This window comes from Pavona decussata, unplaced genomic scaffold (genome assembly GCF_977016875.1).
Source record: "Pavona decussata unplaced genomic scaffold, jaPavDecu1.1 SCAFFOLD_47, whole genome shotgun sequence".
Taxonomy (NCBI): domain Eukaryota; kingdom Metazoa; phylum Cnidaria; class Anthozoa; order Scleractinia; family Agariciidae; genus Pavona; species Pavona decussata.
In genome coordinates, this window is record NW_028145469.1 from 832,478 (window position 1) to 849,671 (window position 17,194).

At 38.8% G+C, this 17,194-nt stretch overlaps 2 protein-coding genes across 3 annotated transcripts in view; both read right to left on the reverse strand.

Moving 5' to 3' along the window:
- Positions 1 to 1,862: 1,862 nt before the first annotated feature.
- LOC146482142 (uncharacterized) lies at positions 1,863 to 11,529 on the reverse strand. Of its 2 annotated transcripts, XM_085107428.1 has the most exons (3): positions 11,222 to 11,529; positions 3,175 to 7,818; positions 2,973 to 3,078 (listed from the first exon to the last, which is right to left on the reverse strand). In XM_085107428.1, exons 1-3 carry the CDS (start codon positions 11,292 to 11,294, stop codon positions 3,059 to 3,061), a joined length of 4,737 nt encoding a protein of 1,578 aa, XP_084963554.1. In that variant the 5' UTR covers positions 11,295 to 11,529; the 3' UTR covers positions 2,973 to 3,058. The 2 variants fall into 2 exon arrangements, with proteins under 2 accessions (XP_084963553.1, XP_084963554.1); XM_085107427.1 differs by having other exon boundaries at positions 1,863 to 7,818; positions 11,222 to 11,358.
- LOC146482143 (uncharacterized) overlaps positions 1,863 to 17,194 on the reverse strand; it is a 28,126-nt gene continuing 12,794 nt past the window's right edge. The window contains exon 3 of the transcript XR_014864168.1: positions 1,863 to 2,696. The gene's annotated coding sequence lies outside the window, so the exon portion shown is untranslated. The remainder of the gene's footprint in view (positions 2,697 to 17,194) is intronic.

The following is a 17,194-nucleotide window of genomic DNA, read 5'->3' on the forward strand; positions in this document are numbered from 1 at the left end:
AAGGTAAAAAGGAGAAATCTGTAGGATACACCATTTATTTTATTCTGTATATAATATATTTTGTCTTAATCTATTGTACGTTTTTAATTAACGATGGATATTAAAACATTATTATTATATATTGTTTTAATTATTAATATCATTATTATTGTTGTTGCTAATATCATTGTTATTATTATACGAAAACAGGGTGTGTACGCTAAAAGGCGTTGCCAAGCCTCACCCAGATTACGAAAAGTAACAACGTATGTGCGACGTCATCAAAATTTTTAATAAATACCAAATGCTGGAGATTGTTGAGTCAAAGCAGAACAGCAAACAAAAATGGCAAAGTGTTTCTCTTGGACAACTACTTCAAGTCCTCCCACAAGTCCGGGATTTGAGCCCCGTGCACCTCCATTTTCAAGACAACGTCGAACTCTCTCTGCACCGTTTACAGGCGACAAGGTGCGAGCCACCATACGCTGTTTTCGTTGCCATAGACCGCGATGCTTGTATTCTCAAAAACCTTTATCGTCCAAAGAACAAACACTACTTGACTATTCTATTGACCAGAGAGTGTTCACTTGTGGATCATCAGTCGTTTCTCCCACTAATATTCTGGTGGATAGAGTTTTTTGGAAAACGTGTTTGACTTGCAACGATGCCGTGGAAACATCGTTTTACTCCAGCTGCTTGTGTTTGGAGAATGTTTGCCATCACTGTGGGGAGACAGGAGAACACGTTTCCGTTGGAATGGAACACTCCAACTCTTTTCGTTTGATTTTACCAGTTTGTAAACAATGTGGAATGTTTGGAATTAGAGCTAAAATGCTAATGCCTTTGTCCCTTCCAAATAGTCGCAGGATGGACAACGAAAGAAGTTCCTCGTCTTCATCATCTGAGCAGGAAAGTCAAGTCGTGAAAAAGGGACAGAAAAACTGATTGAGTTCTACTCCATTTTACAAACAGTAGAAAAACCAAGTCATGCACCCTCGATCGGACTTCCAGTTTATTATTTGAAGTCAGTTTCATACTCAGAGTTAATTTTGCTAATGTTAATTAATTAATATTGTTTTCTGTTTCGTGTAAAAGCAGTTTATAAACGTTCTAATTAGAGGGCATACAGATAAACAGACGAAAGAAACCGCTAGACAGACGTAAAATAGTGTTCTGCAACCTACTGATTTTATTGCGGGAAATGATGAATTAATTTAAGGCGATTTACAAGTTTACAATTTTTGATTCTGTTCCAGTGAAAAAGATGTGGTAAATTAATATTTTCTCTTTAATTTCCAAACAATAATAATTTAACTCAAAATATTATATTTGTTAATTTATGATGTTGTAAGGTAAAACCAAGCTACGGCCTCCTTAAAAGCGGAGCGGTCGGTTTCAGGTGAAAAGTAATATTGTTAATTTTTTTATACTATAGGAATAAAAAAAAGTATTTTCTCATCACTTTAAAATAAAACAAGCAGCTTAGAAAAGTTTAACATTTAGCAACAAGATCGCGGTATGGAAGAAAATAAACCCACAAATGATATCCAAAGATCCCTTCAGTCTCTTGCTCATTTAAAATTCCTCTCTTTTGTCAATACACAATAAAGGTGAAACTGAAATAAACCTCCTCTGGAATTAGCATGCACTGATGTACATTACATTTGCACTCATCTATCGAGAAAAATTAAAATTTGGGATTGAAAAGAGAAATTTTTCTTTTTAATTCTGACAAAATGTTTTTTTTTTTTCTGATAAACAGATCGGGGTTAAAATTTGCAACGAAGGCAAAGAAATATGTAAATGGGACAAAATCATAATAAAACCAATTGCAACTACCTCGATCGATGTCGAACAGATTATAATGGACAATAATTACGATATAATGTGAATATGCCTTTATTGAAACAAATCACATCATGGACTGGTGAATGTCAGTGTATCCCTGTAGATCTAAAACGACATTTCTTAATTTAAACAACATGTTTCGGCATATTCAAATTCCATCTTCAGTTATGAAAGTTTACAAAGAATTTCATGCTTACATACCTACGAAGAGAGTGATACGTGTTATTATAATCATTAAAATAAAACAACTATATGATAATTACAGTCTGTAAATTACATAAAAGTAATCCTATGACCAATCTCTTACCCAAAGTCCTCAAGCTCTTTGGCAAGCGGTTAGTCGCAAGGAGAGACTCTGGGGAACTGGAATTTAATTACTGCTGGATTTCTGCGGTAAAACAACGCAAGCCAATAAAAAAAATTAATTTTATTTAGAATTCTTTAGATTCTCTCCTTAGGACTCTGCATACGAAAAAGTCCTATGACATATTTTGTTAGCCGAAACCAAGGTACACACCTCAATTTTCATACGCATGTTTAAAAACGGCAGCATTACAGAGAAAGCAAAGAAAGAAAGTCAAAAAATATTACAAAGGCTAAACTTGCTAACTAAGAATTAACTTTTATTCTCCTTTACATATTGGGGGATCTTTGTTTTGTTTACATTTGCCTCATTTCATTATATGAAACATATGGACGCCATGAGCAAAAAGAGCATGCCACTCTTGGTAATCAGGGTAAATATCAGTGTGATACGTTGAATGCTCTCGGAGAAAACAGCTTTCAAAAGCTGAGAAATTCACAAAGAATGTATGACGCGGTGGCAAAGAGTGGCTACCCAGCTACATTTCTTTCCATAATTTTGACACCTTTAATGTGCGGTTCTCAAATACTATTTAACATACCACGCTTAAATTTTCAGAAAATATTAAGATTGCCAAGCCTTTTTAATTTATGAAGAACATTCATTTGTAGCTAGTTTTGTCGTTTATGCCAACGTATGCTAAAAATCAGGCAAAGCATGTAAACGAAGATCCTCCTATACGATCACCACACAACACTTTCAGAACTAACATAATTGTATTTGCATTTTCATTAAGGAACTTAAGAATACAATTGAGGCGCATGCTCTGATGAACGAGACGTAATTTGTAAACGAATTATCAAGGAAATGATGGATTCATAGGGATGGTCCCTTTGATCTTGATCCTGTCTTATGCTTTCAGATAGTTCAACGAAGGACCAGAATATCTAAAGTACAATGTTATGCAACTGGTGCTAACAATGGTGCTTCTTCGTTCCGATCAACACAACAACTAATGCTTCGACAAAATCCGAAACAAAAACCCAGAAAGCGACCTACGACAAACAACAAACGACAGATCTGAGAAATTAAAAAAATGACGACAAACAAGACACAAACAGCAGGCACAAAACAAAGAATCAAAACTTCAATCCAAGAACAAACATTTAGCCACCCTGTAAAAGGACCAGTGGATGAAACAGCCAATGAGATAAACGCTGCAGGAAAAGCGTTAATCATCCCTAACACGATAAGCGATAGAAGAGAAATTGTTTCCACTGCGTTGGCCTTGGAATCTCGAAACGGCTGCTTTGCTAAATGATGAACGAGAACAAAGAACGAGAAGAAGGTCATCAGCATAACACGGGAAAAAGGATCACTGACAGCAGCTTTCACAATTATAAGAATCAATCGGCGGCCGATCAGCACGCTCTCCCAGCTCAAAGAGCCTCCTTTTCCGTCTACGGGTCTCTTAAAAGGATCATACAGGACCTTTTCTATCGATGCAGCCAGGGGAGAGGGAAAGGTTGAGTCGTTTGAATTGCCCACAAGAGCGATGAATGTCCAGTGGACTAAAAATGGTAAAGGAAAAAAACAAGCAAACATAAACCTTTTCACGGACAATACTTCTCTGTGTAACTTCATGGCGCCCCAAAACAACACAAATGCAAACGGGACAACAAAAGTGACAGCAAATGCTATACAAACGTATTGCCACCGCTGTAGACACACCACATTACCGTCATAAAACAATCGCCGCTCAGTGCCAATAGGAACACAACGCAGAAGATCAAAACTAACAGATCCTAAAACTGCGTATCCCAATAGCAATATTTGAAGTATTCCTCCAACATAAGGACCCGCATGAGGACTGTCATTAGAACGGATTTGTCGAAATACAAAGTGAAAACCATAGAGTAGAAGGACCATGACCAGGGCACCAAAGACGTGAAATGTTGAAAAAAGGTACTTGGTTACGACAGTAAAACCAGCAAAGGGGCATATAAACCCAGAAGACGAGGCGAGCTTTTGCTGAAAATTAAACAACCCGACAATGGGCCCGACAAAATAGGCTTGGAGAAGATATTTGGAATTAGACGAGGAAACGAGGAGTAGATTTGCTGCCTGGTAGAAGTAGAATGCAATCTTAAGGTAGCCTCTATCAAAGTCTGGCTCTTGGGAAGTTGCCAGTTTAGGTGCCTTAAACCAGAGGATCTGTCCTATGATCCAAGAAAGAATAGGTGGCTTAAATGTCAAGTACACCGCCATTATTAAAAGATACAATGCCGCAACGGGCCAAAACCAATAGTCGTTGCACTCGTTAATAGATCGGCACTGGGTAGAATAGAGTGTCTCCGTAAACCCAGTCTTGCATTGCCCACACAAAACACCAGAACGGTTTCCTTGGCAGCCATTGTAACCTGGAGACTCTAGCTGTTGTTCATTTGGTCTACAGTATCCCGTTGGGCAGATTGTAAACTCCAGAGTTGGTGGGTATTTTAACACCTCAAATCCCCAAAAATTTGGCTTAGCGACGATGTTCTTGGTACAATTTGCTCCAAATGGACAAAGAAGACACTCAAAGCCAGACGTGAGATAGTTGCCATGCATTTGCCCACGTTGCAGACTGTAGAGACCTCCAGGGCAAGGTAGACAGCTATAATCTAGACCAGTCACTCTTACCGTGCAGGAAGAGTCTTTCGTTCTCGTGGTTATTGTATTTGAAAAGTTTAAAAAGTGCATTTCACCACCCGCCGGGCAGTAAAGTGCTGTGAGATTGTTCTTGCCAAAATCAACAGGTCCTCCCTTTGCAATGGAGACCAAAGAATTTCCAACAGTATTACGTTTGGCCTTTAACGTGGTGTTTTTCACAACCAGTGGTCCTGTCGCCTCTGTATGAAGAAAAGATGACTTTGCGAAGGTCTTGAGGTTGCTAGTTTGTTCTGGTTTAGATTGCAGAAAAAAGCTATCTCGTATAACAACACTTGTCGAACCCTCAGCTGCATAAATACCTCCACCAAGAGCTAATGCAAAATTGTCCACAAAGATACAATTCTGAAAAATTGTTTTCCCATTTTGCAAGTACACTGCACCACCGATCCTTGCAGTATTGTCCTGAAAGGTTGTGTCCTTGAAAACGATCTTACTGTTGTAATCCCACTCTGGAAATTTTTCCGGACGGCCTTCCTTTATGCAGCCTGGATCTTCAAGCTCATCCGAAGGCATTGAAAGCAAAATAGCTCCGCCAACCGATTCTGGGGATGAATTGTTCAAAAATGTGGAATTTTCAACCACAATAAGCGATTTCTTGGTTGTTTGAAGGTACAGACCTCCCGCAACACCGAATAAACTTTTGCAATTTCTAAATGTTACGTTTGAGATAATCAACTTCTCGTAATCTACTAAAAGGAAGACTCCACCACCAGGAGCCGATGCATAGTTATCAGCAAAAATCGTATCATTTATTGTTAGAAAAAAATTTCCTGGTGAGACGTTGTCCGAGGTAATTGCACCCCCGTTGGCAGTTGAATTATTCTTGACAAAATACGAGTCCTTGACTGTTACATTCCGTCCTGCTGATCCACCACTGAAATAAATGGCACCGCCAGGGGCAGTAGCAGAATTTTCAACAAAACCGGAGCTATTTATTATTATATTGCTGGCGGTACCATTCTGAGAATCTTGCAAATGGAGTGCTCCTCCTGGGCCATCAGCGGTATTTTTCGCAAAATAACTATTTCTCATCGTTACGTTATGCTTTCCTGCCGCATAACCGATGCAAATAGCACCTCCGGGTGCGAGAGTGGTGCTATTGACAAAACGTGAACTCTCTATTGTTATGAACTTTCGAGAAGTACGTTGAGAACCTCCGTTTGTGAGATCCATTACCGAAACAGCTCCGCCTGGACCATTGGCACTGTTATTAGTAAAATTCGTATTTGCTATTGTCAGGTTATACTCTGTTGTGGAGTCGTCAATGAAAATTGCACCTCCTGGAGCTGAAGAGGAACTGTTGAGAAAACTTGAGTCCTCAATTGCAATAACTTTTTCAGAACCAACAACATAATCGTTTTCTTTACTCACATCTATGGATGAATAAGGATTCATGAAGGTTAGAGCTCCACCATATCCGTAAGAAGAGCTTAGTTCAAATTTGGTCCTTTTAATAGTCACATTAACCCGTGTCGAAAACGTAACATAACCTGCTCCACCAAACTTATTAATACTTCTGCAACCCACAAAATGTGATGAATCGACATAAAGGACAATTCTTTCGGCAGCTTGAAACACAGAACCCACATATAATGCACCTCCAGACGCCGACGCGCTACAGTCAACAAAAGTGGAATTTAGCAGGCGAACCGACATTGTTGGACCAACAACTGACACGGCTCCGCCGTAGGCAGAATAAGAACTTGTGGACTTAAATATACAGTCTGTTATGTCTACAATCAAAAATGGGCTTATGAGACTTTTTGGTTGAGAATGCTCGCCTTCCTGAGTACTGTTCTCTACGATCTTGGACATAGATCTTACCACATGGATACAAACAGCTCCTCCACTTCCAGCCTTGTTATGCTTAAAGACACAATCGTCAATTTTGATTATGGAATGCAAACATTCTAAATGTATAGCCCCTCCGTTATAAGCACCGAATGCTGCAGTGTTCACAAAGGATGAGTTTCGCATTATAAAGTTGGTCATGTCAGACGCCAAAAGTAATAGTGCACCGCCATTTCCATTCACGCCATATCCTGAAAATGAAGAGTTATAAATCTGAACTGACAAATTTGTTGCAGTCATAATCACAGCCCTTCCACTGAGAGCCGAGAAATAGGCCCCACTAATAAAAGATGTTGCACTGTTGCTGTTAAACACGAGTTCCGTGCAATCTCCAGAGGAGCACAAGTGATTGTTTCCCTGAACAACAAGGTCCTTTAACGACATATTTAGGTGGCCATTTCGCAAGTTTACATTAAACAGACCCGTGCGAGTAACCAGGTTCTTTGAGAAGGTAACATTATCAAGGGTAAGCTTGCACTTAAACGCCTCGGTCAGCTGACTGATACTTTCCACTGTTATCAACTTTCGTTCATCGGTTTCTGAAAGGACAAAGTTATCTCTAAAAGTTGTGTTTTTCAATTCGAGTATAAGGAATTGATTCTGGTTTCTGTTTGTTAAACTACTGATATTAACGAGGAGACCACTGGTGTTTTTCCAGAACAAGGAATTCCGAATCCGGATGCTTGTAGACGTCTTATTCCTCACAGTAAACTCAACTCGCTGTCTGCGCCCAGCAAATTCACAACCGTCTACTTCAGCCGACGAACCGCGAAAGGTGACAAGAGTATCGTTGAAGAATAACCCCGACAAAGTGATCTCAAAATCGTTATCTGATCCATCAAAAATAAGACTTGCCCCGCTTAAGCATCTAATTTGAGGCATTGGACCATGTCCTTTGAACGACAAACTCTTGTTGATGAAAATACCCGTATGTAGTGGCGTCACTGTCTCACAGGTGTACGGATATTTATCGGTGTTGGTCCCATCGAGGTAAATGTGATCTCCTGGTGATGCTAAGTTGACTGCACGCGATATGGTTTTACAAGGATGAGCCTTTTCACATGACCATTTGTCATTACCTGATGCACGGGAAACGTATCTGTAAGAACACTCAGCGAGAACTCCTGCAAAAAAATAAAACGTACTTCATATTGTAGGTACCGAAGAATTAAGAAGAACTAAGGTCGTGAACGACTGACGTTGTACAAGGAAAATCTTCATATTCTCAATTATCTGTACCGGAAAATATCGCGGCACCTCATCATCATCATCATCATCATCATTATCATCGAATTTGAAGTAGTTCTACAAGCTGGTGTCTTCAACTAAAATACAATATTGTTAAAACAGTTTGGTGGCAAATAATAATAATAATAATAATAATAATAATAATAATAATGATAATTTAACAAAAAGGGATTTGACAGTACTAAATAGATAAATGATTTTATGAAAACTTAGCCCCTCATCTAGCAAATGCTTAAAGAAATCAAGTATTTGTGTGCACTCATAAAGAAATCACCTGCTACATGCATTACTTAACCGTGACCACATGTTCCGAAGAAATTATACAGAAAGTAAGCGTTGGTCTTCGCCTTCTTGTTTAACACTGGGGCGGTAAAGTTCGATTTCGTATCCATTCTTTTGTGTTTTGATTTAATTGGTTTGCTTTATATTCTGGGTACCATATATCAGCGAGTCTCGTTCCCATACATGCTCATTGAATTTGTGTAGTTAGTGGGTAAAAGCCTGATTCTCAGATGCAACCGACGAAACTATAACCTGCAAATAAAGCCGCTTCTCCGTCGCTTCCGAACGCCCCTTTGGCTGGCAGCGATGGGATAAGAGGCAGACGTAATCGCAGGGTAACGTACTTACGACGCTGTCTTACTTCCCGGGATACTATTCCGGTGAATGAGAACAAAAGTCGTAGAATTCAGAAAATTCTGCATTCTAGATCTTTACTGTGACGTGCTTTCAGAAATGTCGGTGATTCTTACGGTATAATGACAATAAAAATGTTTAATGATAACGTATTTGGTGTACGTATTCACTCCATATCAATATGATGGACAGGGATACACTTTGATTCCACTGGGATATTGCCCACGACTATGCTAAAACGACTTCAGAACTTATGATAATCAGGCCTTTCAAGGCAGCTATCAAATCTCTTATCATTTGTTCTTTCCCACTTAATGGAGTAAGGCAGCTCATCGTAGGCTTTGGCCAAAAATCATTCTGGCTAACTTAAGTTTAACTTAAGGGATGAGAGTATGTTACGCACTTGCTGTATAAATGATCTCCAGCATAAGCGTACGGGGGGGGGGGTTGGGGAGGAGCAGCCCTAACCCCTCTCCCTCCCCCTCTCCCCCCCCCCCCCCCTTCTCTCTTCCAGCGGCCAAACAATTAAATTATTTCATTCTGGCAAAACTGGCCTGGCATCCGGGCATCAAATACTCCTCATAATAATTATTTGCAATTGTTGTCAAGAGAAAAAACAACCCTAGCTGTTTAAAAAATTATTTACTGATAGAGTAACAGACCAGTAGTGGGGGGAGGGGCAGGGGGGGCTTGAGCCCCCGCAGAATTTTTGGAAGTTAAAAATCAATGTGCCCAAAAATATATAATTAAAACAAAATAATGTTGAATTCTGAATGTCGGCAAAGAAAGACTATGGAAAAGTCACAAAAAAAAAACATTTTCTCCCCTTTGTCTGGATGCCACAGAAAAGGCTACTGGGTTTTAGCCTCAAAAGACTTCACGAAGCATCAGTGACAACCACAAAGAAATCAATTCACTTCATATTCTCTCAGTTCAAGAAAGCACTGAAGTCTCGTCGAGAATATTCTCATCTTACAATAAAAGTGAGTCTCACTCTGGGAAGTAAAATTAAAAGAAAAAGACCGCAAAATGAGTCAATAAATCAAAGAAACTAACGCATAGTTGACGCTCCTACACCGTTGACGTTAAATTATAGAGTTTCCTGCAAGTCAAGCTGAGGGACTTTTTCTGGAAAAGGAAAAAACACCCACAAGCGCTTGGAGGAGGGCGGAGCGCGAGCAAGAGGGGCAGTAAAGGTTTTACCTTCATGCCGGAAGCTACTTGACCTCTATCTATTTCAATACCGGCAATTCACATGAATGGAACCCGACGCCACCGTCTCTGTGCACAAGCGACCACCGAATTTCATTCGGGCAATATAACTTCAGCTGCCCTGAAATTATTTGTCCCGTACGCCAATAATTGTGAGAATTTTATTAAATAGTCTCTGAAAAGGAAGAATTTTACCCTAAAAATGTCTTTGTACTTGTGTTTTATCAGGCGAGGTGTGTGAACGCGCTGCACAATCACTGCTTGCGAGTTCAACTAGTGTTTGCGTCAGCATACTTGTTCTTTATCGAAGGCGAAATGGTTGACAAAAAAAAAACAATTGTGAAAACTTTATTACATAGTCTCTGAAAAGGAAGAATTTTACCCTAAAAATTTCTTTGTACTTGGGTTTTATCAGGCGAGGTCAGTGACCGCGCTGCACAATCACTGCTCGCGAGCTCAACTAGTGTTTGCGTCAGCATACTTATTCTTTATCGAAGGCGAAATGGTTGACAAAAAAAACAATGGCCTACGGATTGTAAATTGATTCTGAAAACCCCTTTTAGGGATTGAACTAATAAACTGTACTGTGCATAAACGAATACCGAGCTTAACACCGCGAACAGTTCTTGAGTAAAAGTACTAAGTAAGGCCAACAGTCTCGATGAAAGGGAGGCGAATGTACGCCCAAACAGAGAAAAACTTCGATTACTTTCGCCTCTCCCTTGTCGAACTCAAACCTGTCACGCAACAGAGACGAGAACTGTTTATGTTGCGTGACACAAGACTGCACGGTTTTCACGAGCTACATTTGGAAAGGCACAGGCACAAGTGAAATAGCAGGATTTTACGTCACGTGAAAACAGAGGAAAATAAAGAGAAGAGAACAAAAGAATGGAATATTTTTTAGCCAATTATGCTTATATGTTGATGTTTGCGCTTATGTTTGTGTTTTTTCGCCCCCGCTTTTCGCTTGGATTACGCTTAGGTTTATGCCTTTGCTTGTTTGTGTTGTTGGTTAATATTAAGACAAGCTGGGCAATTTCAAAGCTGAACTTGTTGACCTAAACTGAAAAGAACCAGCGCTATGAAATAAATGAAGCACATTTTGACAAGGAAAATAAGGTCAAACAGCATTAAAAATATTTTAATTTCATGTGAGCTATCATTTCCCAATCATTTAAATGATTCATTCACGCAAAGGTATTCATGAATATCATCACGTCGTTCATATATGTGATTCATCTTGATATAGTGGGTTGAAGCGTGCTGGCGAATTCTCTCTGTCTGTACAAAGAATTGCAATCGTCCTTTCATCCTACAACTACTGACACGTATTTGGGCCGGATTGTGCAATACCTAACTTCGGTACTAATAACATAATTTTCTTATTGTTAATTTTACTTTTAGTAAAGACATTACAAACAAACTTACCAGTAAGAGTGACGACGAAAAAGATCCCGTAAAAGAGAACAGAAGATCTCAGTCGTTGACTCTTAAATCGCATTTTGCTTCCGCTGAGAAACGAACAGAAACTTCGATAGCAACGGAAGTAAGACCTTGTGACCAAGCCGACATCATCATACACTATATTTATCAGCAATGTAACGCACGTTTGTAGCTGTCACGACATCCTTTCTTCTTTCTGTAACGATTTCAAAGTTTCCATGTTATTCTTTACAATTTGATTGAGTTCTCTGTGCTTCTGCTTAGAGTAAGGTTAAACAGACTGATTATCCAGCTTAAAAGGACGTTTACATTTCAGGCAAAACAAGGTACGAACCCGTTAAAAAGTGGTACGGTACTCATAATATTTTTGTAAAGAAATACCTGTGCTTTTTGGGTCCACAGGCGCCTATGGACCCAAAACATCACGACTATTTCTTTACAAAAATTGTGGGTACCGCACCACCTTTTAACGGGTTCGTACTTTTTTTTTACCTGTCGTGTAAACGGCCCTTTATTTAAGTCTTGCGTGACGTGAACTCTTGCTTATAAATAAACCTCGACAAACGAACGTTTTTCATAACCGCACGGTGTTTCATTGGTCAATTCTTATAGTAACGGTCCTAGAGCCTATACACTTCTCTGCCAGATTTTTGTAAACGTTCTGGCCAATACTGGAGAACCGACGCAGATCCGTTTAAATCGACAGCCTGAATAGGCCTTTGCAGCAAAGCCACTTTTCAAAAAAATTATATGGGCGATGACGGAGCACGTCAAATATCGGAAAATGACCCCCGCACGGTTTGTTCTTAAAATTTAAAGGATTTCTATGGAATGAGTTAGTTTCTCCAACAACAACTTATTCCATATACAACGGCCCAGCTTTGAAATAACGTCGAGTGAACATCCCAACTGGAGCCAAGAGGTGAGAAGAGAAATAATAAGGAGAAAAGCAGTTCAGTGTAGCATCAACAGGGAAACAACAAATGTACCCAACAGTGAAATTTGAGCAAATTACCGAAAATGCCGTTCCGCTTTAGGGTCTTTACAATCGGCTGGCTCTTTGCACAAAGTAACAAAGTTGTTCAGACGTTTTGCTGAATATTCCTAGAAGTCTCAGAATATTTTGGCAAACCGACTCTTATCTTCCCAAACTCTCACCAGCCTCTTCCAGCTTTCTAGGTATGCATATACGCATTTTCGTTTTGTAGCTCCTCAAATTCAAACATTTCAGTAACACTACAATGATTTGGTGCCCTACTTCCAATAAGCGCCCCCTTTCTAATTAACCCCCGCCAATCGAATGTCCGTCAGATTCCGTCAGATTACAATGAGATCAACAGCAGTTCACCTCACATATCACACAAGATGCGGCACAAGAAAGCTTTATTATTGATACAAGTGACAATAAAGTCGACTTCGAATAGACGAGTGATTTTAAAAATTCCCTGGCATTGAACCTAACATTCACCGTATCTTTGTTACTGTTACAGGTTCTGTTATTTTTCCCTTTCAAATAAATATTAAAGTTTTGTTTTGCACATTCGGTTGTTTTTCAAAAAAGAAATAAGCGCCCTTCCGTGAAGTACCAAAAAGTAATAAGCGCCCCGAGCACTATATCGAATCCTCACGGCATCTGAAAAAATAATTGACTATTAATTTCAGGAAAAGGGTTTTTTAATTAAGGTGGCCGAATACAGTTTTTTAGTGTACAGGTGTTAGAAGACGTTATTTGGGAAACTATGTACTTCTGGACGACCAAAATTGATATGGGGTAAGACTAACTAAGAAGGAATGTATTTTTGTACTTCTTGTTGAGCTTAGTACCGTTTCCATGGCAACGCAGATAAACATTAAACGTCCATAAATAGTAGGTTTCCTTTATTTTTAGAAAATGTACTCATTAGATTTTTTCCACTGACACAGTTGCACTACTTTCATGTAATTTTAACAGAGAGATCTCCTGTAAAAATCGATTTTGCATTTAAATGTTTTGTGAAATTACTCTCTGTTAGATTTAAGTTTCTCTTTGTAGACCAGTTACGCTTTTAGGGAACCATTTTCATGCCAAATGTCACAAAATTCTGATGAGCAGTTCCTTAGAAAACAGTTCATTTCCACTAAAACAAACAGTCACAATTCTTTGGTCTAATGCGCATGCGTGGCCTTAATTGGGTTTCATGGCAAAGATGAAAGCATGCATAATGTCTTAGTGAATGAATTTTTTTTGCTCGGAAAGAAAAGAAAAAGTGTCCAGAAATGAGAAACTTAGATATTTAAGATCAAAACTTAACTTTATTATCCAATTCATGTGAAATTAAGGGATCACTTTATCGACCGTCGTATTAGCGTACCACAACCCTAGCGCGCGCTTGATGGCATCACTAACAGAATCTGTAAAGGGCGCGTAAAAACTGTGTTCGGCCACCTTAAATTCTTTTAAAACAAAATTAACCATTTCCCCAAATTACCGCAAACGTAAACAACACAATGAACCAATCAGTGGAACTCGAAGTATCTCCAAGTATGTCACTTCAAGTGCGCTAAAACGCTTTTGAGCTGGTCACTGTGAAATGGTGTCATTTCTATTCAGGGTTGACAAACTGTTGCGACTTTCTTTAGCAAATTACAAACAGGAGTAAGCCAAAAAGTAAATCAAGGGCAAAAGTACCATATGCCACCTTATAATAAGATACTTAAAAACAGCACGTTTGGTCTAGACCACGGGAGCTCGTATTTCTTGTTTTTACTGCACTGCACATCGCAATTCCCTTTGTACCTCAAAATCATTGGTTAGACGTTTGTATCAAGTCCATTTTTTATTTACTTAACTAACTCAACGAAGGATCTTTACATATAAATTTTTCAATAGCTTTCGATTTTAGTATAAAGTGGTTTTAATAAACAGATAGATCACGAGCTTCAGATTTCTATCGCGTGGCAGGTGACGCATGCGCAGCCCGAAACAACTATCACGCTTACCTGGGCACGCATAAAACATCTAACTGCTTAAGAACAAATCTTTATTAATATTCACTAAAAGGAAACGTTTACCTTATTACCTTGTTATTTTGAAGTTAAAATTGCATACGTCGAGCGTCTTAGCTTTAATAAGTCACTATCAACCACAGATCTAGAATTGATAGTGACAAAACATTAGTAGATTCCTGCAAAAATTCCATTTCTGGTTGACTCAATTTATGTTTACTTTGTGTTACACTAGCATTATCGTTATCATTATCATTATCATTATCATTATCATTATCATTATCATTATCATTATCATTATCATAATCATTATCATTATCATTATCATTATCATTATCATTATTATTATCATTATCATTGCCTCGACAGCTTCACATTATCAGAAGACCAAACTTTAATTTATTCTTCAAAACCTTTATCGTCCAAAGAACAGAGAGTGTTCACTTGTGGATCATCAGTCGTTTCTCCCACTAATATTCTGGTGGATAGAGTTTTTCGGAAAACGTGTTTGACTTGCAACGATGCCGTGGAAACATCGTTTTACTTGACCTGCTTGTGTTTGGAGAATGTTTGCCATCACTGTGGGGAGACAGGAGAACGTGTTTCCGTTGGAATGGAACACTCCAACTCTTTTCGTTTGATCTTACCAGTTTGTAAACAATGTGGAATGTTCGGAATTCGAGCCAAAATGCTAATGCCTTTGTCCCTGCCAAATAGTCGCCAAAAAAATAATAATAACAATAAATAAATAAAAAGCAGTCGCAGGGTGGGCAACGAAACAAGTTCCTCGTCTTCATCATCTGAGCAGGAAAGTCAAATCGTAAAAAAGGGACTGATTGAGTTCTACTCCATTTCACAAAGAGTAGAAAAACCAAGTCATGCACCCTCGATCGGACTTTCAGTTTATTTTTTGAAGTCAATTTTGCTAATGTTTATTAACATTGCTTTCGGTTTGGTGTAGAGTAAAATCAGTTTATAAACGTTCTAATTGAAGGGCATAATTTTGCGGCTTTTTCATGTGCTTAATTAGCTTCTAAAAGATAAACAGGCGAAAGAAACCGTTGGACAGTCCAAACGACAGTCTTCGCAGGCGTATAATAATGTTCTGCAACCTACTGATTTTCTTGCGGGAAATGCTGAATTAGTTAAACGTGATTTACAATTTCACAATTTTTGATTCTGTTCCAGTGAAAAGGATGTTGTTAATTAATATTTTCTCTTTAATTTCCAAACAATAATAATTTAACTCAAAATATTATATTTGTTAATTTATGACGTTGTAAGGTTAAAGTGCCCATCACCCTTACACAGTTTTAATGAATTTCGAAAATTTATGCATGTCTAAGACGCTTTGCGAAGAAATAAATCGTATTCCATGTTTCGTTTTGTTTTTATCAGACGACAAAATCGCCCAAAATAGGTCGTTTTCCGCCATATTGAATACAAAAAGGAGCAGTTGAGAGACTGGGTTCTAACAAGCTTGTGACGTCGACCCGGTATCTCAGCCACAGAGCATTTGCTCATTTGTCACTACATTCTCTGTACTGAACTTGGAATGTGTTAGGATGGTATGTGGTAGGTGAATATGCTGCCTTCACAGTTATGTAGAAGGGTATAGTTCTGCTCGCTACACTGTTTGATAATGATGAAGCAAGGAAATGCAGAAAGAAATAGATCGATTTCATGAAACAAAAGCGGGTAAACCTGGAAAATCGTCAATATGCTTCAAGCACTTCGTGAACGACGACTTCATGCGTCGATTCTGATTTCTTGATGAAGTGAGTAACAAGCCAACCCTCCCAAGACTGAAACGAGATGATAGCGGTATTAATGTGACGCCAACTGCCCATGCTAAAGCGGTGACCAGATTTAAACCATTTCCAAACATCGCCGCGAACGTGCGGTAAGAAATGTTTCCGTTTTTTTATTTAAGCTTATAGGTGCAGCTAATAAAAAACCTACTGAAATAGTAAACTTATTTTCATTTACAATTGGTCTAGACTCACAAAAATGCGAAGAGGCGAATGGAGTCTCTTACTTCTGAGACTGCTGTCTGTTGGCGCGCGGATGAGGGGCCACAGTGACATGATAAAGCTAGTTCTTTTTCTTTCTCAATTCCACGTGTATAAGTTTGGGATTAGCCTTTCCAAGAAGAACAGAGCATTCTTTTTAAAAAAGCTTCAGTCTTGAATTTGTCTGTGAAGAACGAGCCAGTAATTAAGAGTCAATCGAAAATCTCGGTCGATTGACATACACTGTACTGCTCAAAATACTGCTCGAAAGGTCGGCTTTTCTTACCTGGAAATCGAGATATTTTGAAAAATTACACACGCAATGGCTTTCCAAACGTTGTGCGGTTTTACTTCTCTTAATACAAGAACAATTTCAGCTAAAAACAATTTAAAAATGGTAAAAAAATCAACTGAATAAGCTTATATTTACGCCACGAAAAATGTCTCCTCAGCGGTCCGCATGTTGTCGCGAAGTAAAATTTGATGTGGGTATTTTTGTTGACAAAAGGCAAGCCTCTTGTTCATAGGAAAAGTCTTGCTTATTTACACTTCAATCGAGCCCCAGTAAAATATTCTTTAAAACCGAAAGATTTCAAATATTTAGAAAATAGCAAGCTCCCCCAACACAAACCTCAGAGCGGAGCGAAGCGAGGCGATGCAAAGGGTCATGCAAAAACGAAGCCGTAACTAAACAAACATTTCACGCATTGCATAGCTCTCGAAGCAATCTACAGTGCTAGAGAAAGGATCAAAAAACAAATAGCAACGACCAGAGACACAACATCTTGCCACAAAAACAAATGGCCGGGCCCCGAAATACAAAAACTGTAAGATAAAGTGATGTAATTACACAGTTGCATCCTCACAAAGATGACAACAATAGCGGTCGCTTTCGGAGGTTAAAGATTATCACCCGGTTCAATCCTAACTAGAAGCTGTACTGTCACCGGACCGCGAACTG

What these genes read in the sequence shown, in the direction of transcription:
- LOC146482142 (XM_085107427.1), bottom strand. Translation starts at nt 11,294, where the DNA reads ATGCGATTTAAGAGTCAACGACTGAGATCTTCTGTTCTCTTTTACGGG. An exon ending in TTTCGTCGTCACTCTTACTG is followed by an intron (nt 7,819 to 11,221) that starts GTAAGTTTGTTT and finishes ATTTTTTTGCAG; the next exon opens with GAGTTCTCGCTGAGTGTTCT.